Source organism: Mirounga angustirostris, unplaced genomic scaffold (assembly GCF_029215605.1).
Source record: "Mirounga angustirostris isolate CCGP_5_RB_7025 unplaced genomic scaffold, mMirAng1.0.hap1 SCAF_16, whole genome shotgun sequence".
Taxonomy (NCBI): domain Eukaryota; kingdom Metazoa; phylum Chordata; class Mammalia; order Carnivora; family Phocidae; genus Mirounga; species Mirounga angustirostris.
This window is the reverse complement of record NW_026991724.1, coordinates 12,871,158-12,898,958: the sequence shown is the minus strand read 5'-3', so window position 1 is coordinate 12,898,958 and position 27,801 is coordinate 12,871,158. Positions and strand designations below refer to the sequence as shown.

At 44.5% G+C, this 27,801-nt stretch overlaps 2 protein-coding genes across 7 annotated transcripts in view; one reads left to right on the top strand and one right to left on the bottom strand.

The window, feature by feature from the left end:
• Window positions 1-162, bottom strand: part of SF3B3 (splicing factor 3b subunit 3) — a 43,730-nt gene extending 43,568 nt beyond the window's left edge. The window contains exon 1 of the mRNA XM_045890761.3: window positions 16-162. The gene's annotated coding sequence lies outside the window, so the exon portion shown is untranslated. The remainder of the gene's footprint in view (window positions 1-15) is intronic.
• Window positions 124-27,601, top strand: COG4 (component of oligomeric golgi complex 4). Of its 6 annotated transcripts, none has more exons than XM_045890763.2 (19): window positions 124-350; window positions 2,199-2,281; window positions 2,986-3,100; window positions 5,360-5,534; window positions 6,341-6,534; window positions 8,332-8,437; window positions 8,964-9,121; window positions 9,840-9,898; window positions 12,557-12,690; window positions 15,238-15,356; window positions 15,913-16,079; window positions 16,883-17,048; window positions 21,079-21,141; window positions 24,443-24,559; window positions 25,349-25,441; window positions 26,053-26,136; window positions 26,365-26,466; window positions 26,686-26,814; window positions 27,037-27,601. In XM_045890763.2, exons 1-19 carry the CDS (start codon window positions 183-185, stop codon window positions 27,169-27,171), a joined length of 2,367 nt encoding a protein of 788 aa, XP_045746719.1. In that variant the 5' UTR covers window positions 124-182; the 3' UTR covers window positions 27,172-27,601. The 6 variants fall into 6 exon arrangements, with proteins under 6 accessions (XP_045746719.1, XP_064437339.1, XP_064437341.1 ...); XM_064581269.1 differs by having other exon boundaries at window positions 20,968-21,141; XM_064581271.1 differs by lacking the exon at window positions 21,079-21,141.
• Window positions 27,602-27,801: the final 200 nt, after the last annotated feature.

Genomic DNA, 27,801 nt, shown 5'->3' with positions numbered 1-27,801 from the left:
ATTAGTTAAACATACCTTATGGCCGTCACTTTTCCCAAGAGAACAGAAAACAAATAGACCTTTTAAAGGGCACTTAACAGCAACAGAAAAACTACCCATAAATCCATCGGGCATTGTCTTGGGCAGTCGCAAAGACCTGGCGCGCAAACGAGGCCGGGGCCTCGCGGGGCCGGAAGCACGAAATGGGGACCAAGATGGCGGATTTCGGTTCCCCTCAGAAGCTGTCAGGGGTTCCTCCGCCCGAGGGGATGGGAGGAGGCCGCTGCTCGGAAGTCTCTACCGAGCTCATTCGCTCTCTGACGGAGCTGCAGGAGCTAGAGGCTGTATACGAACGGCTGTGCGGCGAGGAGGTGGGAGGGGGCTGAATCAGGGGCAGTGGGCTTGGAGCCGTCAGTCTTGGGAATTCCGGGCTGTGGGAAGTTCTCTCTCTGCCTCTGCCGAGGGAAACAAAGCACTTATTCAGGGAGTGTAGTTGAGTGTATTTGGGTGGACGTGACATCTCTGTTCGCTTGATCCGGTGTCCCTAAACTTGTTTTCCCTGTTATCTCGGCGATCCGCTTCGCTCCCCTTGATTCCCCTGGCCCTTAATCGAGATTAAGTTTCTTGGCTAGAGCAGGTAGACTGACAGCGTCAGTCTCGCTTGCTTATCAAAATAAGCAAGGCGCTCGCTTGCTTATCAAATAAGCTTGCTTATTTGCTTATCAAAATAAGCCAGGCGCTCTAGCATTGAATTAGCAATTTAAAAATTACGAAACGCGTTCACCGTGTTCTCATTTAAGCAGGAAGTCATTGCAAATAAACTTGAAGCGTTTTAATACTTTTGTGGGGGATGATTTGGGGGTGTAATTTTAGCGTTTTGGTAAGTCCGCAGCTTTGTAGAAGCTTGAGGTTTTAAGACAGGCACAACTGTCTAATCGGACTAGTAACTTTCATCTCTTGGACCCGTGCATTGTGTCAGATAGGGGCATGGACTATATTTGTTCTCTTGAGGATTCTTTGCAGCCTCCTTCATTTTCCGTGGCAACCTGATGCTGTCAATATATTTTTAAATATCATTTGGGTTCCTTGCCCCTCAGAAGAAAGAGATCCAAGCTCTGATCTAAAAGTTAAGTAGCTGTTCCCTAAACTAAACTTTTAATTAAGGTTGAGTACAAAAGGCAGTTTCAGCAGGAGAGGGGGGATTATTGATATCTAAGAATATTTTCAAATATTAATTTGCACCAAGTCAAGCAGTTTATGGTAACATTTTTCAGCAAGATGTGCTTTATAAAATTTAGTACTCTTAACAGTCCTAAGCGTGCATTCATTGAGTCAGTCAATTTTTAAGGTGAAATTAAGTCCATCTTACAGACAGAATAATATTAGTTCTGTATTTGTATTTGATGACTGTCAAGGGGAAGTTCCCCTCTGGATCCTACTGAACTATTTTAATAGAAATGTGTAGTTGATATTGATGGCTATTAATGAACAATATTTCACATACTATGCTAAGCACTTTATGTTTGTTACCTTGTTTGGCTCTCGCAACAGTCCTATGGGATATGTATTACATTTTACAGATGAAGAAACTCAAGCATTTAAGAAGGTTAATGTCAGTTGCAGTAATGCCGTAAATAACTTCACTGAGAGAATTATGTATTTATCCCTTCAGGGTACTGACTGTACACTATGAAGAGACTTTTTGTAACTGTCACTTTGGAAGTTTCATTTGTTTAGCCATTATATATATTTTTTAAAGATTTTATTTATTTATTCATGAGAGAGAGAGAGAGAGAGGCAGAGGGAGAAGCAGGCTTCCCACGGAGCAGGGAGCCCGATGCAGGACTCGATCCCAGGACCCTGGAATCATGACCTGAGCCGAAGGCAGACGCTTAACCATCTGAGCCACCCAGGCGCCCTAGCCATTATATTTTAAATGCCTTCCTGCATTAGGTACTGTGCTAATTATACTGAATAAAAGTTTAGTTCTGTCTTTGTGTTATTCATCTGCTAGATGGAATAAAATACACAGAAGCTAACAGTCATCATGCAGTGTGATAAATGCAAAAATAAAGTATTGTTGGTTAAAGTCCTAGGAGAGCTCAGTGAAAGGAAAGACATTTGAAATGGGATTCACCCTTCAGCTAAGTGGTTGGGTTAGATAACTCTTAAGGTTCCTTCTGACCATTCTGATGACAAAATGTTTGTCTGTGTTTCAGAAAGTGGTAGAGAGAGAATTGGATGCTCTTTTGGAACAGCAAAACACCATTGAAAGTAAAATGGTCACTCTCCACCGAATGGGGTGAGTCTCCCAGCTCAGCAAGAGCTGTTGTAATTCCGACAAGGACCACTGGATAAATTACTGTTTTTCCTAACTTTCTGTTATAAAATGCCACTTGACTTTGAAATGTACAGGAAGATTATTTCAAGGTTAAGTGAACACTTAAGGGTATAGTCAAGTGGTTCACAAAGTGTCCTTGGAAGTATCAAACTTATTGGGAAACTTGTTGGAAATGCAAACTATGAGGCCCCACTCAAAACCCACTGAACCAGAAATTCTGGGGGGGGAGCCCAGAAATCTGACAAGCTTTTAACAGACACACCAAGAGATCCTGATTATGGTTCAAGTTTGAGGACCACTGTTTTTACAAACCCTGTGTATTTGCTAGTCATAAAAATTGCTCTTTGAGCCCGTCACCCTCTTTGATTGTTGGTTAGTGCATTTTATACTTAGCAGTGGGGAGCATCTGTTCTCTGGTTCTTTAGCAGTACCTATATAGGGGTCTCTATAGTAGTTATAAAAAGTAATTTTTTATTTAGTATAGACCTCAGTTTTCAGTAAAATCCTCTTTAGGAAAAGTTGTGAGTAGAGTGAACTAAGCTAAAAGTTGTGGGGAAGTACAAAGACGGTAGAAGACATAGTCTCCATTTACAAAAAAAAATTTTCCATCTCATATTCCTACCTTCTGCCCCTATGGATGTGTGTGTGCTGACATGTGTCTCCAGTCCCAACCTGCAGTTGATTGAAGGAGATGCAAAGCAGCTAGCTGGAATGATCACCTTTACCTGCAACCTAGCTGAGAATGTATCCAGCAAAGTCCGTCAGCTTGACTTGGCCAAGGTAATCCCATTGAACTTCTGATGTTTTAGTAGAGGGCAATAGAGAAGCCACCACATTAGAAATTAGAGCAGCACCATTAAACCTGACAGAGATGGCAGAAGAAGAGAAAACTTCAGACCAATACCTCTTATGAATAAAGACATAAAAATCCTCAACAACACACAAACCAAATCTAGCAACACATAAAAAGGATTATACTATGGGGCGCCTGGATGGCTCAGTCGGTTAAGCGTCTGCCTTTGGCTCAGGTCATGATCCCAGGGTCCTGGGATCAAGCCCCGCATCGGGCTCTCTACTCAGCAAGAAGTCTGCTTCTCCTTCTCCCACTCCCCCGCTTCTGTTCCCTCTCTCACTGTCTCTTTCTGTCAAAAAATTTTTTAAAAAAAGGATTATACTATGACCAAGTGGAATTTATCCCAGGAATGCAGGGTTGCTTTAACATCTGAAAATCAATTAATATATCCACCATATCAGTAGAATAAAGGACAAAAACCGCATGATCATCTCATAAACTCAGAAAAAGCATAAACTCAAAAAACTTGTAATAAAAGGGAACTTCCTCAACCTGATAAAGGTCATCTACAAAAAACCCACAGCTAACTTCATACTTACCAGTAAAAGACTGGGTGCATTCCCTCTAAGATCAGGAATAAAACAAGGATGTCAGCTCTTGCTTCTTTTCTTCAACATTGTACTGGAGTTTCTAGCCAGACATTTAGGCAAGAAAATAAAATAAAAATCATCCAAATTGAAAAAGCATATAAACCATACATTTAACTTTAGATTTTTCTAGTAGCCATTTTTCTCAATTTTATTTTCTCTTTCTTTCTTTCTCTTTCTTTTTTAAAGTAGGCTCTGCACCCAACATGGGTTTTGAACTCATGACCCTGAGATCAGGAGTTGCATGCTCTACCAACTGAGCCAGCACGTGCCTCACTAGTAGCCATTATTTTAAAAAGTAAAACAGAGAGGCACCTGGGTAGCTCAATTGGTTAGGCATCTGCCTTAGGTTCAGGTCATGATCCTCGGGTCCTGGGCTTGAGCCCCACATCAGGCTCCTTGCTTAGCAGGGATACTGCTTCTCCCTCTCCCTCTGCTGCTTCCCCTGCTTGTGCTCTCTTGCTCTGTCAAATAAATAAATAAACAAAATCTTTAAAAAATAAAAAGGGGTGCCTGGGTGGCTCAGTTGGTTAAGCGACTGCCTTCAGCTCAGGTCATGATCCTGGAGTCCCGGGATCGAGTCCCACATCGGGCTCCCTGCTCAGCAGGGAGTCTGCTTCTCCCTCTGACCCTCATGATCTCTCTCTCTATCTCATTCTCTTTCTCAAATAAATAAATAAAATCTTTAAAAAATAAAATAAAAAGTAAAACAGAAATAGGTGAAAATCATCTTAGTAATGTTTTATTTAACCCTTAATATCCAAAATATCATTTAAATATGTGATTACTTTAAAATGGTATTAATGAGATATTTTGCCTTCTTTATTTCTGTACTAAGTCTTTGAAATCCAGTGTGTGTTTTACACATCTTAATTTGGACTAGCCACATTTCAAGTGCTCAATGGTCACAGATTGTTAATGACTACTGTAGTGAATAGCACAAGATCTGGGCTCTTGAATAAGTCAGTCCCAGCCTCAGTTTTCCCCTGTGAAATAGCATAACTCTTCCTAATCTATTTGTTGAGATTCTGCAAAAATAACTTACCACAAAACACTATGGCCATACAGCCACCAAGTCACATTATTAAGATTTCTTTAGAACATTCTTGCTTATTCTAGGGCCTCCTGACTGGCTTAGTGGGAAGAGCGTGTGACTCTTGATCTCAAGGTTGTGAGTTCTAGCTCCACGTTGGATGTAGAGATTACTTAAATAAGTAAAACTTTAAAAAAAAATCTTGCTTATTCTAAAAGAAAAATATTTTCCATATGTTTCACTTATTTTATTACTTGGTTTATAATGTCCTCTTTCCAAATGTTAGATACACTCCGATTCCATTATTAATTTAACAGCATCAGCCAAATACAAATATGGCTTGTCCTTGTTCCTGCTTCCATTAAAATGAATGATCTGGTCACATAAATAAAATTGTATGATACCTGTCAGTGCTATTAATCATCATCAGTAACAGTTTTGTGAGTGGTAGTGGTTTTGGTTCAGAGCCTCTGGTTAACCAGATTCTGCCGCTAAATCTCCCTACCTTCTGAAGAGATATTCTGAAAGAATAGGACATTGTTTCTAAGCACCAAGTCTTTTTGCAGAACCGCCTCTATCAAGCCATTCAGAGAGCTGATGATATCTTGGACCTGAAGTTCTGCATGGATGGAGTTCAGACTGCTTTGAGGAATGAAGATTATGAGCAGGCTGCGGCCCACATTCATCGCTACTTGTGCCTGGACAAGTCAGTCATTGAGCTCAGTCGACAGGGCAAAGAAGGTGACATCCATCCCAAACTGTTGATTTCTATGGTTTTTACAAGCGTCTGTAATCTGATTTAAGTACCTATCATTTCTGGTTTAGTTACAAGCATCTGTTATCCGAGCAAGGCAAACTCAACCAAGAAAAGGGCATCTGTTAGGCAATTTCCTTGTCTGGTACTCAACCCTATATAGGTCATAGGCCACCCTAGGACAGGTGTTGTTATTCCCATTTTATGGAAAAGGAAACTGAATCCACATCTACTGTCCTCTGGCCAGTGGGTTCTTTTCACTTGACCATATCACCTACTTACAAAATTAAATTCTTAACCTGGCTTTCTAGGCCTTCTGTGATTTCAACCCACCCTGTCTTTCTCACCTTGTTTCATGCTATTCACTCATGCATCCATTCAGTGTGCACATATATAGAGTCCTCTATATGCCAGAGTATATATTACTTGCAATATTCTACAAATATTTTTTTTCATCTTTTTATTTCTGTTCCTTTGCTCATTTCATTCCCTTTGCTTGGAATGTAAGTTCCTCCTATTCAGGTATCAAAACCCTGCCCATCTTTAAAAGATGGGATACCATTTCTGGGAAGACTTTTCTAATTAGTTCAACTAGAAATGTGACTTGTGAACACTTTTCTTATTACACTTATCATACACTTAGTTTGTTATAGTTATTTGTGCCACAGATCTTATTTCTTTTGCTGACTATAACTTCTGTATATATTTCGAATGAATAATGGTGCACAAAGTGGCATAGACCTGACAGAGTACCATTCTTTACATTAATTCCCATTTTCCTCCCAATGTGCAGGCAGCATGATTGATGCCAACCTGAAATTGCTGCAGGAAGCTGAGCAGCGTCTCAAAGCCATTGTAACAGAAAAGTTTGCCATCGCTACTAAGGAAGGGGATCTGCCCCAGGTGGAGCGCTTCTTCAAGATCTTCCCACTGCTGGGTCTGCATGAGGAGGGATTAAGCAAGTTCTCAGAATACCTTTGCAAGCAGGTATGGCCCCTGATTGCTTGGTAGGATAGTGGTATGATTCTCTGCCTGCAGATTGGGGCACTATATGGATCCAGTTTCTGTGGATACTTTGTCACATCTGGATTTAACTCCCCTTTCCTGCTCTCATTGTAGCCTAGCAGGACTGGATGTACACATTCATTCAACACTTATCTAGGCATGGTCTAGACATCTACTGATGTACATTAATTTCTGTACATTAATCACAGACCAAGTGAAAACATAGGAAAATTAAAATGCAAATTCTCGGAGTGCCTGGGTGGCTCAGTCGGTTAAGTGACAGCCTTGGGCTCGGGTCATGATCTCAGGGTCCTGGGATCGAGCCCGCATCGGGCTCCCTGCTCAGCAGGAGGCCTGCTTCTCCCTCTCCTATGCCCCCTGCTTGTGTTCCCTCTCTTACTGTCTCTCTCTCTCTCTGTCAAATAAATAAAATCTTTAAAAAAATAAAATGAAATGAAATGCAAATTCTCTGACAAGTTGAATCACCCTTTTTAAGCTGTCAGCCAGGAACTGGCTTCTTTTAAGAGCATTCAAAGTTGTTGGTTACTCTTTTTAAGACTTCATAACCAGGCTTGAGTCTCAACATAAGCCACATTGAGATGAAGGAGGTGAGATCACTTAGGGTTAAATCCTGAAAAAGAAACAGGTTTCAGTTAAAGTCTCAGCCCCTTCCCCTTGACCTTAGATGGAAAGAAGCAAATCTCAGCAGGCATGTATGCAGAGGGTTATTGTTTGTAACTCTATGTCAGAGTGTATCGTGCCACTTCCCCTCCAAATTCTCTGTAATAGACCACACTGTTCTGCATTAAGAAAAATGAGATAGTTCCGTATGTGCTGACATGTTTCACTCTCTGATGTATGGTTAAGTTAAACAACTATATGCAACATTTCTGCTTCAAATGACAGAGGTGGCAATAAAAATATATGTTTGTGGGGCGCCTGGGTGGCTCAGTTGGTTAAGCGACTGCCTTCGGCTCAGGTCATGATCCTGGAGTCCCAGGATCAAGTCCCACATCGGGCTCCCTGCTCGGCAGGGAGTCTGCTTCTCTCTCTGACCCTCCCCTGTCTCATGCTCTCTCTCTCTATCTCAAATAAATAAATAAAATCTTAAAAAAAATATATATATATATATATATGCTTGTATAAGCATAGGGTATTTTTCAAAGGGTTAACAACGGTTATCTCTGGAGAAGAGACTTAGGAGACTGAGAGACATAGGTAAGAGGAAGAATTGCTTTTCACTGAACACTTTTATTCCTTTTGAATATTTAAGTGTGTATGTCTTAACCACTCTAAAAAATTTATTAAAAATAAAATAAAAGGGGGAGATGGGGTGGCTGGCAGTTTTTTTTATCAGTACTTTGCCACCTGGGATCTAGAAATGGCTTCTACTTTAAATCCCTTAAAAATCCCTTCTGCAGTACCCAGATTCCTTGTCCTGCCCAATGAAGCACCATTAATGATAACTTTGAGTTATCCTTTGAGATGATTATTGGAAGTGGGGACTCTCTCCTTTGGCTAATGACAATACATATCTTCAAAGAAAAGGAAAGCATTATTTATGTCTTTGCGTTGAAGAAGAGTTATCACTACGCTCAAGTTCTTTGTCTTGCCTGAGGCCCAGACAACTCAGAGCCCCCAAGGGAGGTTCCTCTGTGCTGTCTAAGCTTTCAAGCATCAAAGCAAACATGGGAAAAAGAAAGTCAGTGGGAGGTCTTTTTGGAAAACTGAGACTAGCCTTTGATCTGAGAACTGCTGTGGATTTTCTGCTTTTTTCAGGTGGCCAGTAAAGCAGAGGAGAATCTGCTGTTGGTGCTGGGGACAGACATGAGTGATCGGAGAGCAGCAGTCATCTTTGCAGATACACTCACTCTCCTTTTTGAAGGTAAGTCTCTTTTTCCACTCCAGAGAGACTGAAGACATTTCTACCTAACACCCATATCCTAGCTTTTCTTCTCTCCCTATTAGCCTGATGCTTTCAGTTCAATCCTGTAGCTTGCTGTGTATTGATTGATACATTGGAGAATTAACTTTCTAATTCAGTATCTAATTAGCAAAAATTAGAGTCTCTCAAGTGTTTTGCTCCTCCCTAGCCTTCAAGACCCAAATGCTAAGAGTAAATTTAACCCTAAAGTAAATTATTGGGAAGAGAGTGATGCTGATTTCCAAAGATGCTGCTATTAAACTATCAGCATAAAGTAAATGCCTTCTGATTTACCAAGCACTGTACATATTAAACAGACAGATTTTGCTTAGCGACTCTCAGCATTGGCAAGAACCATTTGTATTCATTTTGGGAGGTGAAATAGCCTTAAAGGGTTGAGTTAGACCCAGGTCAGTCCTGGATAGAAGAAAGTTTGTTTTGTGAGAAGAGTATTTGGAATCCAACCCTCTCATTTTCTCCATTCTAGGTATTGCCCGCATTGTGGAGACCCACCAACCAATAGTGGAGACCTATTATGGGCCAGGGAGACTTTATACCCTGATAAAATACCTGCAGGTAGAATGTGACAGACAAGTGGAGAAGGTGGTGGACAAGTTCATCAAGCAGAGGGACTACCATCAGCAGGTGAGTAGGAGAAGCTGCAGGTGGGTTTGGAAACAGTGTGAGCCAGGGATACTAAATAAAATAAATTGGGAGTGGGGTAGGGAAGGGATGAAAAAAGAGGTAGATAGAAAAATAAATACCAAATGCAAACTGCCTGCATCTTGCCCGTCGCCAGCTAACTTTGGATTTGAGGTGTCCTGATGATATAGTACAAGATTGAGAAAGAAGTAGAAAGGGCTTCCTGAAAGAAACACAAAACAGAAACAGTAGAGCACCTCTCTATCACAGAATATGCAATAGTGCCTTCTCGTGATATAAGGAGAATTTTACTTCTTGTCTCTGATTTCTCCTTAGTTCCTTAAGTGCTCACAGTAACACTTGCTTTTTTGTGAACTTTATTTCTCCTTTCCTTTGAGCAGAGGAAGTAAGAGTATGATTTAGAAATAGGAGTAGCCCATACAACTTTATTTCTAGAACTCTAGGAGACTAGATAGTAGTTCATTGGAACACCATTAACATCACTTTAAAGTGCAATAATAAAGGAGAGCATTAGCATCTAAATCAAAAGTAAATCTTTGGTTCATCATCCTGATAGCCTACTTTTGGCTTGCCTGTTAAGCAAACTAAACTTAAACATTCTTTTATGCCAGAAGTTTGGAGGGACCAGCAAGAGGAAGATAGAAGGAGGGTGGGGAAGAGGGTGGGGATGAGCATCTCTTATTTCTTTGGTATATTGCAGTTCCGGCATGTCCAGAACAGCTTGATGAGAAATTCTACAACAGAAAAAAGAGAACCAAGGTAATAATCCTGTTTTCTTTAGCCCATAGGAGTTTGAATTGGTAATCATGTAACATTCAGAGACTGCTCTATTATAAGGTGGTCTGTGTTTTAGAAATATTTTATCTATGACTCAAGCTTTTACTTTTTTCTAATAAAAATATGCTTGTTAGGGGCGCCTGGGTGGCTCAGTCATTAAGCGTCTGCCTTTGGCTCAGGTCATGATCCCAGGGTCCTGGGATGGAGCCCCGCATCAGGCTCCCTGCTTGGCGGGAAGCCTACTTCTCCCTCTCCCGCTCGCCCTGCTTGTATTCCCTCGCTCACTGTCTCTCTCCCTCTGTCAAGTAAATAAATAAAAATCTTAAAAATAAATAAATAGGGGCGCCTGGGTGGCTCAGTCGTTAAGCGTCTGCCTTCGGCTCAGGTCATGATCCCAGGGTCCTGGGATCGAGCCCCACATTGGGATCCCTGCTCGGCGGGAAGCCTGCTTCTCCCTCTCCCACTCCCCCTGCTTGTGTTCCCTCTCTCGCTGTGTCTCTCTCTGTCAAATACATAAATAAAATATTTAAAATAAATAAATAATAAAAATTTTTAAATATGCTTGTTAAAAGAAAATTCAAACATTATAAAAATGTATTCATTCAATCAGTAAATTTTTCTTAGTACACATTATGGGTCAAACACTGGTCTTTGGTACTGGGGATGTGGCAGCAAGCAAAGTAAGCAAACCAGACATAATTCTTTCCTTGTGGCATCTGTAGTCTGTAAAGTAGATAGTAATAATAGCTGACAAATATATAGTGCTTACTATATGGCACACATTGTTTTAAACACTTAACAAATATTCAGTCATTTATTCAGGGGTTTCTCATCCTCTGTCCTATTGTCGTTTTGGCTAGATAATTCTTTGTCAGGGAGGACTGTGCTGTGGATTGTAAGATGTTTAGTAGTAGCATTCTTGGCCTCCACCCACTAGATGCTGGTAGCATGTTGTCACCAGACACTGCCAAATGTCTAGGGAGTGGAGGGTGGGGTGTAAAATCACCTTCAGTTGAGGGTCACTGATTTAATCCATAAACATTTTTTACAGAAGAGGAGACTGAAGCCTGAAGAGGTTAAGTTACTGGCCCAAGGTTGTACAGCTAGAAGATCGCAGAGCCAGGAATAGAATCCAAGTATTCAGACTCTAGAGTTCATATTATGAATCATTGTGATATACTAAGTATAGTGTGCAGGAGAGCATGTAATAAAGGGACGTAACCTAAGCTGATAAGTTCAAGGAAAAATCTCTGAGGAAATGACCTTAGATCTGAGACCTTAAGAGTAACTAGAAATGGGGCGCCTGGGTGGCTCAGTCGGTTAAGCACCTGGCTTCAGCTCAGGTCATGATTTCAGGGTCCTGGGATCGAGCCCCACATCAGGCTCTCCACTCAGCGGGGAGTCTGCTTCTCCCTCTGCCTCTGCCTCTCCCTGCTTGTGCTCACTTGCTCGCTCTCTCTCTGTCAAATAAATTAACAAAATCTTAAAAAAAAAAAAAAAAAAAAAAGAGGGCACCTGGCTGGCTCAGTCATTAAGCGTCTGCCTTCAGCTTAGGTCATGATCTCAGGGTCCTAGGATCAAGCCCCGCATCGGGCTCACTGCTCGGCGGGAGGCCTGCTTCTCCCTCTCCCACTCCCCCTGCTTGTGTTCCCTCTCTCACTGTGTCTCTGTCAAATACATAAATAAAATCTTAAAAAAAAGAGTGACTAGAAATAAGAGGTGAAGAGTTTTCCAGGTGGAGCAGGGAAAACATGTGCAAAGTCACTGTGTATTTGAAAAACTGAAAGAAGAGCAGTGTAGTTGAAGTACAGAATTGGGGAGAGCCTGAGTTGAATCCAGAGAGGTCGTTAGAGTCAGGCCACTCAGGTCCTATATCCTAAGCGCTATGGAAATCGTATGATTACAGTATGACCAAATCTATGTTTTGAAAAGATCTCCTGGAGTTCAGTGTGGAAAATGAGCTAATTTGTGTGTATACTGTGAGGGAGGGGTTCAACTTCATTCTTTTTAATGTGGATATCAGTCATCATCCCAGCACAATTTGTTGAAAAGACTATTCTTATTGAATTGTCTGAGCACTCTAGTTGGAGATCAGTTGACCATAATGTGAAGATTTCTGGACTCTAATCTATATGCCTGTCCTCATGCCAGTACCATACTGTCTTCATTGCTGTAGCCTTATAGTAAGTTTTCAAATTGGGAAATATGAGTCCTTCAACTTTGTTATTTTTTTTAAGATTGTTTTGGGTCTTCATCTGGATAGATGAATGGGTGTGGGACTCAGTTTAATGGTGTATCCTAAAATCCCACCACAGCTAAATAAGAGGTTGGAGAGGTGTGGTTCCTTTCATGTGAAGCATAGACAATTTTTACTCAAACCACTAACAAAAATACAACTCCCAGTCTCTTATTTAGCCCTGACAGTATTTTAGCGGGTGAATGGTTCAGGTGAAACAGGTAAGTGGAATATATGGTTGACAGCTGTCTCTGAGTATCCAGCAGAGCCAGGATAACCATCTGGCAGAGCTGACCCTTCTGGGCCCCGTGGGAGAGGGAGTTTGAGACTCTATTTGCCCTGTAGCTCTTATATCTGGCAATCCAGTGGCCTCCTGCTTATTCCTTCTGCTCCATGTATCTCAGGGAACTGGACCCTATCCTGACTGAGGTCACCCTCATGAATGCCCGCAGTGAGCTGTACTTACGCTTCCTCAGGAAGAGGATCAGCTCTGATTTCGAGGTGGGGGACTCCATGGCCTCAGAAGAAGTAAAGCAAGGTAAAAGGCATGTCCCATATTTTCTGGGAGGGCTAGGACAGAGTTGGCACTGTTTTCTAATGGTTAAGCCATAGATCTCGTAACAAGGAAATAACTAGGGCTTCTTAGCCTCAGTGGTCTGTGGGCAAACTGACTCCCAAAAGGAAAGATAGACTTACTGAATATTAGAATTGGACTGGGTCTTTGAGGCCATTTAGTCATTTTACAAGTGAGGAAAGCTAATGCCCAGAATGGTTAAATTATTTTCCTCTGATCTTTTCTGCACACCATGTTTTCTCACCAGCTCTGATTTAGGGATTAGCATTTAATTTAAATAGGTGATATAGAGCACCTGGCTGGCTTAGTCGGCGGAGCATATGACTCTTGATGTTGGGATTGTGAGTTTGAGCCCTACATTGGGTGTAGAGATTACTTAAAAATAAAATCTTTAAAAATAATAATAATAAATAAAATAGGTGATTTGCACACATGATATATAGGTAGATAGAGCAAAAAGATATACTTAATTCCATAAGGGAACTTTTGGGAGTAATAGGAATTTCTAAAACTGGATTGTGGCTATTGTTACAAAACTCTATAAAGTTACTTTAAAAAAAAAACATTGAAATGTACACATACAAGGTGTGAATTTTATCGTATATAACACTTAAGGGGCGCCTGGGTGGCTCAGTTGGTTAAGCGTCTGCCTTCGGTTCAAGTCATGATCCCAGAGTCCTGGGATCAAGCTGTGCACACTTGCTCTCGTTCTCTCTCTCAAATAAATAAAATCTTTTAAAAAAAATAACACTTCAATACAGTATTGAGCCATAATATTGAGAAAAGAGTATATAGTTTAAAGAGTATATGAAAAGAGTACATAGTATAAAGAAAGCCTTTCACTCCCTCCCTCAGTCTCCCAATTCCCCCAGTCACAAGTTTTGAAGGGATAAGTACATTGGAAAAAAATGTGTACCACAGTCCAGTTTCATTTACAAATTGATTCTCTGGATTTTTTAAGAAGACCATTTAATTCCTGCTGGTTAAGTATATGCAGGATTCTCTGAACTAGAGACTTGAAATTAACACAGCATCTGTGGCATTCTACGTGACTTATGTCAATAATACATGGCAAGGCAATTATTTATATGACCTAGTATGGTATTGCTTTGATTTGGTGCTTAAGGGAGGATGTATGCTTTTTTGGAGTTTGATGCGCATTACTATTCATAATGACTGTCACTGTTCAGAGCTGTGTGTCCAGTACAGTAGCTACCAGCCCCATGGGACCGTCTAAATTTACATTTAACTAAAATTAAGAATTCCGTTTCTCAGTTAACAGCCACATTTCAAGGGCTCAATAGTGGCTACCATATTAGACAACAAAGATACAGAACATTTTAATCATCACAGAAAATTCTGTTGGACAACACTGGTTTAGAGAATGAAATACAGTGTACCCGATATATTTCAGTCTTTGCCCTGAAAACTTAAGTATTTTAAGGCTTACTAATTAATTCTAATGGGAAAGAAGCAAAAAGTTCTTTGTACAGAAACATTTACTATGGGGCGCCTGGCTGGCTCAGTCAGTGAGTGTGCAACTCTTGATCTCAGGATTGTGAGTTCGAGCCCCATGTTGAGTACATAGATTACTTAAAGATAAAAATCTTTTAAAAAAATTACCATAATCTCCAAATACTGTGGTTTCCAGTTATCTCTAATAAGGACAAAACATTTAGAAATAACCCAGGTGTCTAAAGATAGAGTTTAAAAAAATGTTGACTATCTACCTAATAAAATATCACACAGCCATTAAAAATAAGTAAGCTTAGGGAACCTGGGTGGCTCAGTTGCTTAAGCAACTGCCTTCGGCTCAGGTCATGATCCTGGAGTCCCGGGATCAAGTCCCGCGTCAGGCTCCCTGCTCGGCAGGGAGTCTGCTTCTCCCTCTGACCCTCCCCCCTCTCATGCTCACTCTCTCTCTCATTCTCTCTCTCTCAAATAAATAAAATGTTTAAAAAAAAAAGAATAAAAAAATAAGTAAGCTTAAAAAAAAGATAAAAGAAGCTGTGTGTACAAACGTTGAAAATATTTATGATATCTTTTTCTGTTTTTTAATTTTGTATTTGAGTATAGTTGACATACAATGTTACATTAGTTTCAGGCATATATGATACAAACTTTTTTTAAAGATTTATTTATTTGCTTTAAAGAGAGAGGGAGGGAGGGAGAGCGTGTGCACGCAAGCGCACGAGCAGGAGGGGCAGAGGGAGAGGGAGAGAGAATCCTCAAGCCGACTCTCCGCTAAGCACAGAGCCCTATGTAGGGCTCAATCTCATGACCCTGAGATCATGACCTGAGCCAAAATCAAGAGTCAGATGTTCAACCTACTGAGCTACCCAGGTACCCCAAGGCATATATGACATAATTTTTTAAAGCAGAATACAAAATTTTGTACTGTGATTATAATCATGTAAATTATGTACAGAAAGGAACCTGCGTAAATGAAAACAGTTAAACTTTTTCCCTTGGGGAAGAAAAGTGAGTATCCCTTTGCTGGCTGTCCCTTAGAGCACCAGAAGTGCCTGGACAAGCTCCTCAATAACTGCCTGTTAAGCTGCACCATGCAGGAGCTAATTGGCTTCTATATCACCATGGAGGAGTACTTCATGAGGGAGACTGTCAACAAGGTAGGACAGAGGACACACCCCTTGGAAATGGGGCTTCCTGTGCAAGAAGCCAGGCTGAAGGAAATGGCCGAGGCATGTCACATTTCTTGGCCTGCTTTGAGAATACCCTTGCATGCAACTGAGCAGTACCCCTTTGTATGATTAGAGGACATTTTTAGAGTTGTCATGCTCTTCAGACACCCAGCTAGGATGTCTTTCCCAAAAATCACAAAAGAACACCTCAGCTCCTTGGGGAACCTACTTGTGCCCTGCCTCCCTGGAAGTGTGTGGGTGAGGAACCTCGGGGAAGAAGGGCCTTTCCTGATGTCTTACATCACAGATAACAGATGACCCCAGGGCAAAGGCCCTAAATACTTAATGTCCTAACATAGTCATCAGTAGGGGAATGAGCTGTTTTGGCAAGGAGGATCCACACCAAGCTGTGACCAGAGTAAGCTGTGTTGGGAGAAACAAGGACAAGCTCAAAAGGGAGCAGAACCAGAGCCTATTCTAGAACCATCTAGAACAATGGCATGCAGAACTGGAGCCCTCACTGGCTGCTTTGCCTTTTGGTTAGGCTGTGGCTCTGGACACCTATGAGAAAGGCCAGTTGACGTCCAGCATGGTGGATGATGTCTTCTACATTGTTAAGAAGTGCATTGGGCGGGCTCTGTCTAGCTCCAGCATCGACTGTCTCTGTGCCATGATCAACCTTGCTACCACAGAGCTGGAGTCTGACTTCAGGTAGGATTGACTCCCTTTCTACTTCCTAGGAAGCAAAAAGGTCCTAGTTGTGATTGATTCCTGAGGCCCATGTTGCTTCCTTTTTTTCCATATGATTCTAGTTCAGTGCTATATAGGATATAAGCTCCTAGCCATGGAACAACATCCTTGGGTCCAGGCAGCTGTACAGCAGCCAGGTATCTTATGCTCCCTGGACTGGATTGGAGGGGTTACTGGCCCTCAGGCCTACGAAAGAGAACAGGCAGCTCAGTTGAAGGCAGTAGTTGTAATATAGCGATCATACTTACCATTGCTGCAGACCAGGCACTATACTAATTTCCTGCTCTCATTCAGTCCTGATAACAACCCTATGATGTAGGAACCCTTAGCTCTCTTACAGGTGAGGAAACTAGGGCTCAGGGAGATCATACACCTCATAAGTGGTGGAATGTGGAATAGAGCCCAGAACTCACTCCCAAAACCTGTTCTCTCACCACTTACATGGTACTGCCTTTCATTAAGCTGTATGCCTCCTCTTGAGTTTGTTGGAGTTCAGTGGCGATAACTGAAATCCTCATAGGGAATAAAGAACTGACCAATCTCCTCTATATGTTCTTGTCATATCAAGTGCCCTTGAAAGGGTGTTGGTCTCTCTCATACCCTGGATACTCAAGTTCTCCTACAGTGGTCTCAAGGATTGGTTATTCCCCCAAAAGAGCAGCTCATGCTGCTTTGTTAGGGTTGTGGGTCCTCTGGTCCTGCTGTCCTGGAAGCCAGATTGAGTGCTGTCAATCTCCATATACCATTCTGCTCCCCCCTCCCAGGGATGTTCTGTGTAACAAGCTGCGGATGGGATTCCCGGCCACCACCTTACAGGACATCCAGCGCGGGGTGACGAGTGCCGTGAACATCATGCACAGCAGCCTCCAGCAAGGCAAATTTGACACAAAAGGCATTGAGAGCACTGACGAGGCTAAGCTGTCCTTCCTGGTAGGTAGCCACATAGGTTGGGAGCTGGTCCGTTTATTTCAAGAGGTTAAATTATGACCTCTAAGCCACAGTATAATTAGCTTTCAACTAGAGACTTATCATCCAGTGTCTCTATAGAAGGAAAACTTCTTTAAGGAAAGCTCCTTCTAGAAGGTTCTGAAACCACTTCTTATCGAGGGACCTATTTCTGAGCAACCCAATCCAGGACATCACTGTTCCCTGCCTAGAAGGCTGGGCACCTCAACTCTCCCAAGTGCTCATTCCCAAGAGCACTATGAAGCCGTTCAGGGGGCTCCACTGAGTATCAAGCTTGGCTTGCATCTGCCACAGAACCGACTGTAATATCTGTGGCAAGGCTCCAGACCACTTCTCTGAGGGCAGTCCCACAACATGGGGGATACCGATCATTTAGGCCTAGCGGGGCTGTTTTCCTAGCACACTTCTTAGGCTTTCAACTTCCTCAGAAAAATGATCTTTTTAAAGCGCTTAGCCAGAAGACGGACAAGATGAAGCAGTGCCTTACCTGTATGACAGGTGGGAAGGAAGAAGCATGGAAGGATAAAAAGGTTTATATAAGGTTAACAGCCAGTTTGTGATGAGCCAAAAGAATACAGATGAGTCCCAAGCCTGTGATCCGCCCTTTCTGGCATGTGCTGTGTTGGCATGAGTGGTAACAGTGCTGTCAGAGGTCATTCTGCTCCACCCCCACAGTGGCCAGGCTCTGAGTCTTCTTGGCTCCTGTGGTTCAGAGCCTGAAGGAAACATCCAATAGCAGAACTCTCCATCTGTAGCCTACAAATGAGAGTCTCTGAACACCCTGGGGTTAGATGCCAAATCTGTACTCTGGAAGCAGGGTCCTTGGCTTTTATCAGCTTCTTAGAGGTATCTGTGACCCCCAAAAGAGTTAAGAACTGTTGTTTTCAGAGACAGAAGCATAAGTATACTAATACCTACCCACCTGTGCAAGTTAACCCACAGTTAATATTTTGCTAAATATTATCAGGCAGATTCACTATGGAGGCTCTTTAGGCAGCCCCACTCTCTTCCTGTCACTGAAAATATTTTCCCTGAGCATGGGTCCCCTGAGTTTGGGACGTCCTGGTTGTTTCCAAGAAAGAGGATCATCTCCAAGAAGCTTCTGAAACCCAACACCTTTGGAGAACTTTGCCAAAATGTCTGGCAGCCAGTTTCATATGATCATGAACTGACTTAAATTTGTCATTTTGTTTGCATTCTATTGTTTCATTTTGTAGAGCACTTACTTTTATTCTTTCATTTCTCTGCTCAGAAACGACCTCCTAGCTACTGACCACCTCAAAGCTCTGCCTCTTTGCTTGGTGGTTTATTGACAGCCTCCGGAGTCTCACCATCCTGCCACTCTAGTGCTATTCTCCTCCCCTTGGCCCCACAAGTCCCCATTACAGTGGCTGCCACACAGACAGCTTCATTGTTTGAGGGTCCAGAAGATAAGGCCAACAAGAGAGGTGATGCTAAATGCTTGGTGACAAGTTTCTAGTTTTCCTGACGCCAAGTACTTAAAATGTTGTCACTCCCACCACGGCACTTATTTCTTATGTCACCTTGATTCATTTGGCTGTCAAGATGAATTCCCCAATGGTGCTGACGTATCAGTCACCATGAGCCGGGGATAAGCCCAGTGAATCCATGCTTACAAGGACTGTCAGTAAAAGGAAACTTTGAAATCAATACCTTTTGAACTCAAATCCATTTTCCCCTTTTGATAGATTTTTCTTATGGCCTTAAATGCCTTGGAGACATTTAAGTTGTGGCCTTCATCCTTGAGCTGTCATGACAGTGCACTTATTTCTCTGCAAGCTTGTGATGTTAGCAGCCTTGTGTGTGGCATGCTAACGAAAGGCTTTAAGTCTTACCCATCCCCCATGAAAGTGGCCTCAGCAGCATGATCTTTCAGTTTTGGCTGCAGGACAATGATGAGGTGATGAGGGAAGCACTCTTGGGGACACAAGGGGGTCATCCTAATCTCAATCCCTGGGGTTTTAGGATTCTTCTTTTACCCCAAAATCCTGAAGCTTCTAACACCTCTCTTGAAAATTGGCTCCTCCCTGCCTCACCCCTGCCTTCATGGTCATGCCACCAGCACACCAGTCCAGAGACAGTATGACCCTCTCAAACTCTCTAATTCCACTTCCTCCCAGCCTCTAGATTAGTATTCCCAAACCACAGCTGTGCTAATGCAGCATTCACCGGGTAGGTAGTAATCCTCCGTGCCACCCTGTTGTCCACAGGAGAGCATGGCTCCCAAGTTCTAGTCTGACTTCACTCACCTCTGCAGTTTTACCTCTTGCCATTTCCTGCACATATCCGTGCACTGACTCTGCTGATCCCCAAATACCTTTTGGGGTTTCCTGCCACTCTGCAACTGTTTATGCTATCCCTTCTGCAGAACACATTCATTTACTTATTCATTCTCGACGCTTTTATGTATCAGGCACTGTTCGAGGCTCTGGAACTGCACTGCCCGATGTAGCCAGTAGGCAGAGGTGGCTATTTAAATTTAAACCAAAAATCCAGTTCCTGAGTTGTACTTGCCACATTTCAAATGTTCATTAGCCTCATGTACAGATAGCTAGGGCTACTGTACTAGACAAGATGTAGAATATTTCTATCGTCAAGAAAGTTCTATTGGGCAGTGTTCTACTAGAGATATAGCTCTAAAGAAAACAGAATAGATCCCTGCCTTCATGGCACTCTCATTCTAGCGGGAAAGGCAAACAAGCAGCAAACAAAATAATACTGGGTAATCCTAAATACCATTAAGAAAATATCAAAGGGCGGGGCGCCTGGGTGGCTCAGTCGTTAAGCGTCTGCCTTCGGCTCAGGTCATGATCCCAGGATCCTGGGATCGAGCCCTGCATCGGGCTCCCTGCTCCGCAGGAAGCCTGCTTCTCCCTCTCCCTCTCCCTCTCCCCCTGCTTGTGTTCCCTCTCTCGCTGTGTCTCTGTCAAATAAATAAATAAAATCTTTAAAAAAAAGAAAATATCAAAGGGACTGACAGTGCACTAGAGAAAGGCTGATACGGGTAGAGCAGTGTACTCACCCTCAACTGTCAGAATTACACCAGCCTTTTTGAGCTGAATTAAATTCATCTCAGTTACCACCTCTGCTATGGAGCTTTCCTTAAATGCCTTAGACCGAAATGTTTCTTCTAAAGGGCCATAGCAGTTTGTGCCTTAATCATCATTTTTGTTACATGCTGCTTTTTATGATTGGTATTTCTGCACCGAGCTTCTAAGGCAATAGAGTTATGAAAGAAGGAGCTCATGGCTGAGACGAGAGTAGGGAGACATGATTTCTCTTCCTGGCTCTAGCTGTGTGGCCTGTCACTAACTTACCATCCTCTCACCCTGCTTTATTCTGCATTGTGTTTATCATGACCTGGTATTTCTTATCTGACTTGCCTTCTGGAATGTGAACTCTATGAGAGGGTAGATTTTTTTTTTAAGATTTTATTTATTTATTTGAGAGAGCATTTATTTATTTGAGGGAGAGAGCATGAGCAGGGGGAGGGGCTTAGGAGGAAGCAGATTCCCCACTGAGCAAGGAGCCAGACATGGGGCTCGATCCCAGGACCCTGGGATCATGACCTGAGCCAAAGGCAGACACTTAAATGACTGAGCCACCCAGGCACCCCAGGAAGCATTTCTTAAATGTCAGCCTTCGCCTCACTGATCTGGGCTTAGAGCCCAGGACTTCTCCCAGACCTGTGTGCCTAAACATGGAACAAAAAGACCTGAAACCTTGGGTCACTACCCCTGAGGTCAGATGGCTTTGCTGCCTTAGTGTCAGGCACAGGAGAAAGGGCAAGTCTGGTTCACTATTCTGCCCAGTCTGAGACCTGAGAGCCCTTCTAGATGACATTGCTGTGCATGTTCCTTAGCCCCGCTCTGAGCCTCAGGAGTACAGCTGTCAGCCAGTCAGCCAGCCTGCACTGAAGTGGATACAGACACCGGTGAGCAGGAAGTCACATTCTTCTGTCCTCATCTCCCAGGTGACCCTGAACAACGTGGAAGTGTGCAGTGAGAACATCTCCACACTGAAGAAGACGCTGGAGGTATGGAGAAAATTGCCTCTCAGTTTTCAGCAGCTGCAGCCTTTCTGGGCCTGCCCGTGGAGGACTCCTGTGCACTGGTTCTGATGGGGACTGTGCATTCCCTGGCATTGAGCTAGTCTTCCTTCAGAGCACTTGAGGGGATTCACTTGGCGGTCAACCCACAAGTTGGAAGATGAGAATTCAAATTAGTGCTTCCAGCACAAAAAGCACATATTTGGCCTGTGACCTCTGGCAAGTCCCTTAACTCCTTGAGCCTCAGCACTCTCATCTATAAAACAGATCTCCTTCCTGCCCTCATTTGGGTTTATTGGGGGGCCTAATTAAAAAGGGGTTGAAAGCGCTTTAAAAAATGATAAAGTCCCCTAAAAATGTTAGGAAATTAAGATCAGGGGCGCCTGGGTGGCTTAGTCATTAAGCGTCTGCCTTCGGCTCAGATCATGGTCCCGGGGTCCTGGGATCGAGCCCCGTATCGGGCTCCCTGCTCAGTGGGAAGCCTGCTTCTCCCTCTCCCGCTCCCCCTGCTTGTGTTCCCTCTCTCACTGTGTCTCTGTCAAATAAGTAAATAAAATCTTAAAAAAAAAAAAAAAAAGGAAATTAAGATGAAATAGGGTTTACCAAACCCTGTACAAATCTGTTGCTGTTACCATTATTTTAAAGGAAGGCTGCATAGTGTGGTAGAAATTGCTTGGCCTTGGAAGTCAGATGCCCCTGAGTTCATATCTCCGCTTGACCACTGACCAGTTGTGTGGCATAAGCAAGTTCTCTAACCTCCCAGAGCCTCAGTGTCCTCATGTATAAATAGGGAGAGTGATCTCTGCCTCGCAGTCATGAAAATTGAATGTGATAATATAAAATACCTGGTATGTGAGAGGCAAACAGGGGTAGTTAATAATTGTACTAATAGTTACACGTAACAGCACGAAGCAGTCATTTTGCTAAATATTAAAAAATGAAGGACCCAACTCTCCCCCACTCCGAAAGTCTGCCTCTGGGAGAGGAGGGAAGCCAGGGCCCTGCTACCCCAGCGGACACTTCTTCCAAGGAGGATATGTTACTGCAGAGGCACAGGGCTCAGCGCACAGGCTGATGGTTAGTGCCGGTTTTAGGGCTGGGCAGACTGAGGGGGCCAGGAGCCAGCACAGAGGGGCCAAGTCCTTGTAACTGATGCAATTCCTGAAGGAGGCTCAGAGAGCAGCCAGATGAGAGATTCAGATTAGGAATTTATCCCAAAAAGGCCTTAAAATGGAATAAAATAAGAGTGATATTTACAAAGTACCAAAAGCATAGTATCTGTCACACTGTATGTGTTCAACAAGGTGGCTGTCATCATAGTTGAGTCACGGCACCTTAGATTGTATTCCTGACTTTGTCCTTAACATTAGAATATTCAAATTGAAAGGAGTATTTTGGGACATGTTAGAAATTCAGAACTGAGCCAGCAGAATTAGCCAAGTGAAAGAAAAAGAGAGCAAAGAGCTGAAAAAACCATTCCCATAAATCCCACCCACCTTAGATTTGCATTTCACGTGTATTCTTTCTGAACCCCACCAGCAAACCTGTGAGATAGGTCAGGTGGTGCGATGAGGTTAAAAGGCTAGGTAAAGGGGCGCCTGGGTGGCTCAGTCGGTTAAGCGACTGCCTTCGGCTCAGGTCGTGATCCTGGAGTCCCGGGATCGAGTCCCGCATCGGGCTCCCTGCTCGGTGGGGAGTCTGCTTCTCCCTCTGACCCTCCCCCCCTCATGTGTTCTCTCTCTCTCATTCTGTCTCAAATAAATAAATAAAATCTTTAAAAAAAAAATTTAAAAAAAAAAAGGCTAGGTAAAGATAGTGCATATTGGAGCTGCCGTGGAACTGAGGGCTTCTGCCTGTCTCTTGCATACTGCTGCTTCTGCGGTAGCCAAGACAGCAGACTTCTAAGGAGCTCCTGGCAAAGCAAAACATGGTGAGTTCCAAGCAGCTGCATTTGTGATGTTCTCTATACCTAGGCTGTAGTGTGGGGGTTAGGGATAGGCACTCTGGAGCCAGAATCCCAGCTTGAATCCCAGCTCTACAGCTTAACTGCTGGGTGGCGCTAGGCAAATTATTAACTCCTCTGTGCCTCAGTTTCCCCATCTATACAAAGGGATAGTAACAGTACCTACTTCATAAGATAGGTACTTTATTATTTTTTTTTTTTAAAGATTTATTTGACAGAGAGAGACACAGCGAGAGAGGGAACACAAGCAGGGGGAATGGGAGAGGGAGAAGCAGGCTTCTTGCCGAGCAGGGAGCCCGATGCGGGGCTCGATCCCAGGACCCTGGGATCACGACCTGAGCCGAAGGCAGACGCTTAACGACTGAGCCACCCAGGCACCCCAGGATTTTATTTCTTTTTAAAGATCTTATTTATTTGACAGAGAAAGAGAGAGCAAAAGAGGGAACACAAGCAGGGGGAGTGAGAGAGGGAGAAGCAGGCTTCCCGCCGAGCAGGGAGCCCGATGCTGGGCTCAATCCCAGGACCCTGGGATCATGACCTGAGCCAAAGGCAGACGCTTAACGACTGAGCCACCCAGACGCCCCAAGATAGGTACTGTAAGTAATAAATGCTTTAAACAGGCTGACATATAGTAAGCACTTAAAACTTAGCTGTGATCATGATGATCTCCCTTGGGCAGCCAAATCAAATTATTTTATTCTTTTAATAAAGATTTATTCATCAGGGTGCCTTGGTGTCAAGAGTCAGACGCTCAGCTGACTGAGCCCCCCGGGGGCCCCAGGACCAGATTATTTAAAAAGCAGAAACTGTAACAATAAAAGCTAGTGTCTCCTTAGTGGCTGCTAGTAGCCAGGAAGTGCACTGGGCACTTTGTGCATCATCTCCTCCGACTCTCCCAGCCACCGTGGGGACAGGAATTTGTGTGCCCGTTTTATACACAGGGAAATTGAAGCTCAGAAACTTTAAATCACTTGACCAAGGTCACTCAACCAATATGTAGCTAAGCCAGGATTTGAAGCTAGGAATGTCTGACTCTAAAGGTATGAAAAAACTTCCGGTTTTTATGTTTCTTATTCACACCCCCCTGATACCAATACTGTCACCTTACAAAGGGGGACGAGGGAGCCAAGTGGCTAGCCAGTGGGATAGTATCCAAGTTTTCTGAAACCTATCAAGGACTCTTGCCTAGGATGGACTATAGCTGTTCCCGGAGAAAGCTGGAGTTGGTAGAAATGGCTGGTTGCACGTGGGTATCCTCCCCACTCTCCCTGTACCCACACAGCCCAGCCATGCTTGGAAGCCTGATAACTGGGTACTCTCCCCTAGAGTGACTGCACCAAGTTGTTCAGCCAGGGCATTGGAGGGGAGCAGGCCCAGGCCAAGTTTGACAGCTGCCTTTCTGACTTGGCTGCCGTGTCCAGCAAATTCCGAGACCTCTTACAGGTAAGCCCCACAATCAGTTGCTGACTGAATTCTGTGCCTGTGTGTTGCTCTGAGAATATTGTTACTGGTTTATTACGGGATCAGTGTATAGAAGGAAACAAGGAGAAATGAGGGGGTAGCATGCAAGACACTGAACTCGAGTCCCTTTAAGATTAAAGGTTTTTCGGGCGCCTGGGTGGCTCAGTTGGTTAAGCGACTGCCTTCGGCTCAGGTCATGATCCTGGAGTCCCGGGATCGAGTCCCACATCGGGCTCCCTGCTCAGCAGGGGGTCTGCTTCTCCCTCTGCCCTTTTCCCTCTCGTGCTGTCTCTCATTCTCTCTCTCTCAAATAAATAAATAAATAAAATCTTAAAAAAAAAAAAAGATTAAAGGTTTTTCAGCAGTTGTCATGCTGACAAGCCAGCATTTTGGTCCTCTTAAGTCTCCACTTGGCCCCCAGTGCCGAGAGCCCAGAAAGGTGCTCAGATGGAATGGAACCACATGGTTACTCGGACCTGCTGCTTGGCCTTAGCCAAAGGTGCTGCCTACTATCGGGCACTCAGAAATCTCTTTTTTTGAGTTTGCCAAACCAACCCCATAGCCTGGACCTGAATTGGTACAGATCTGGAAAGGAACAGGTTGTTTCTGACCCCTTCGATTAGCATTTTCTGGTAGACTTTGGATAGGCCCACAGGAAAGCCTGAGAACTGGAAGAATGCCCTGGCAGTCACGGGATGGATGGAGCAGAAGAAAGGAAGGGCAAGGTACACGCGTCTTCTTTGTCTCATGTGTCTCTGCCTCGTCCCGCAGGAAGGGCTGACAGAGCTAAACAGCACAGCCATCAAGCCGCAGGTGCAGCCTTGGATCAACACCTTCTTATCTGTCTCCCACAACATCGAGGAGGTCAGCCTGACCATAGGCAGCCATCAGGCCCAGGATTACTCCTCATTCTCCCAACCCCCCGGCTGGAGGGCAGTGGAGCTGTCTGCACAGACCAGCCCTTCCCTGCTTCTCTGGAGGGAAGTTCCATGGAAGTATAATATACTTCTATGGATGTGACCTTCAGCCTCTCCCCCTGGAAGACTAGGTTCTTCCCAGGAAACAGTTGTTCCTGCAGACAGAAGGGCTCTGAAAGACACCTGTAGGGGGTTTGCCATGACCTGACACATCCTCTTTTGTTGAGGCTTTTTGCCCCACCTATCAGACTTAGGAGCTTTTTTTCTAGCCTAATGATATCATTCTTGCAGAACATGAGATGCAAAAGGAAATAAAAGGCCAGGAGCTTTACCGTATTGTGGGGGCCGCTGCTGCAGCCCAGGGCCTTTCCTGATCGAAGTGTGACATAAAAGCAGTGGCATACGCCAGCTTGGACATCCAAGCTGCTTTTAAGCTGGATGAGTCAGAAGCTGGAGAGGAAAGGCCTCTTCCTCTGTTTTAGAGGGGTGAAAGTGGGGTAGGGTGAATGGTACTTTCTGGAGAGACCCCCAGTGACCCAGCTTGTTTCCTGACAATAGGAAGAGTTCAATGACTATGAGGCCAATGACCCTTGGGTACAACAGTTCATCCTTAACCTGGAGCAACAAATGGCGGAGTTCAAGGTGAGCAGGAGCTCAGAGACCAGGTTATGGAATTACCCACCTCTGCCCAAATCAGCAGCCTTTGGCTTCTCATCCCACCCTATTGGGAACCCCCAAAACTCTTCCAGGCCCCAGCCTGTAGACATACTCCCCCAACAGCCTCCTGTAACTGTGCCTACCCCCCGAAGACTCCTGTTGGAGACAGAGGGGCTTAGGTAGGACTCTAACTAATGTCTAGCCTGTGTGCAGGCCAGCCTGTCCCCAGTCATCTATGACAGCCTGACCGGCCTCATGACCAGCCTTATTGCAGTCGAGTTGGAGAGAGTGGTGCTGAAATCCACCTTTAACCGGGTAAGTAAGGTCCAGGGAGTACAGGTCCCCAGCTCTGTTGTTTTTCCTCCGAGGAAGACAAGTCCTGCCATCCTAGGACTTGCATCCCCTCCGTCTGCTACCCGCAGGCCCTGCATATCTAGCCCCAGTCCTGCCCTGGCATCTGAGGCCTTGGAGCTGACTGAGGCACCACATGAGGGCCAGGCCTTGAACACTGACTGAGCCTGTGCCCCCTTGCAGCTGGGCGGTCTGCAGTTTGATAAGGAGCTGAGGTCACTCATCGCCTACCTTACCACAGTGACCACCTGGACCATCCGAGACAAGTTTGCCCGGCTCTCCCAGATGGCCACGATCCTCAATCTGGAGCGGGTATGTGTGGCTCCCTTGACCTGGCGAGGGAAAGGTAACTGGGAAGAGAGGCAGAAACATTTGGATCCCTGCCTCTCCCTCAAAACCAAGCGTCCACCAGCAGCCCAGCCCTACAGAGCACCTTCTTCCTGGGCACCACCCCTGCTCTGCCTCTGGTGGAGCACAGGGCCTTCTCTCAGGGTAGCCTCTCGTTGCTGACTTGTCATATGTTCTTCCCCACAGGTCACGGAGATCCTAGATTACTGGGGCGCCAACTCTGGCCCACTGACGTGGCGCCTCACCCCTGCCGAAGTACGCCAGGTGCTGGCTCTGCGCATGGACTTCCGCAGCGAAGACATCAAGAGGCTGCGCCTGTAGCTGCCAGGGGGCGCCCACCTGGCCCGTCATTCTTCAGGCCCCTTCCCTAAGTGGCCACCGCCAAGTAGCTGAGCAAGGCTGTCTGGCTTGGGGAGCTCTGACGGAGCAGACTTCCACTGCAGACAGCAGGAAATAAGGCTCAACTCACTCTGCTGTCTGCACTCAGGCCTGTCTGGGTGGTGCTTTGCAGGTAGCCTCTCCCTACCAAGAGAGGTCAGTCCCCCTGGGCGCCTAATTATGTGGGAAAGCCAAGGCAGGCCAGCTTTCTGCACAGGTGGCCATTCTGTTCTCAGACACTACAGCAAACAACCTGCCTCCCTGCCAGCCCTAAAGGAATTGGGTATATCTGGGGCCCTGGGGAATTAGGTTTACTCTGAGGAGAGGCTATGATGTTTATGATCACCCTGAATAAAGACACTCCTTGGAGAGATGCCAGTATGCTGTTTCCAGGGAGGGCTGGATGCTATAGGGCAAGACAGGTCCACCAGTTGCACTGAAGTGTGAAGGCAAAAGCCTAAAGCCTCAGCCTCCTCCCACACCCAGAGGGGCGCACACCACTGTCAGGACCCACATGAAAGCATGCACCTCAACCTCATCTAACCCTGGATCCTCATCCCCCTCTTGGGCCCT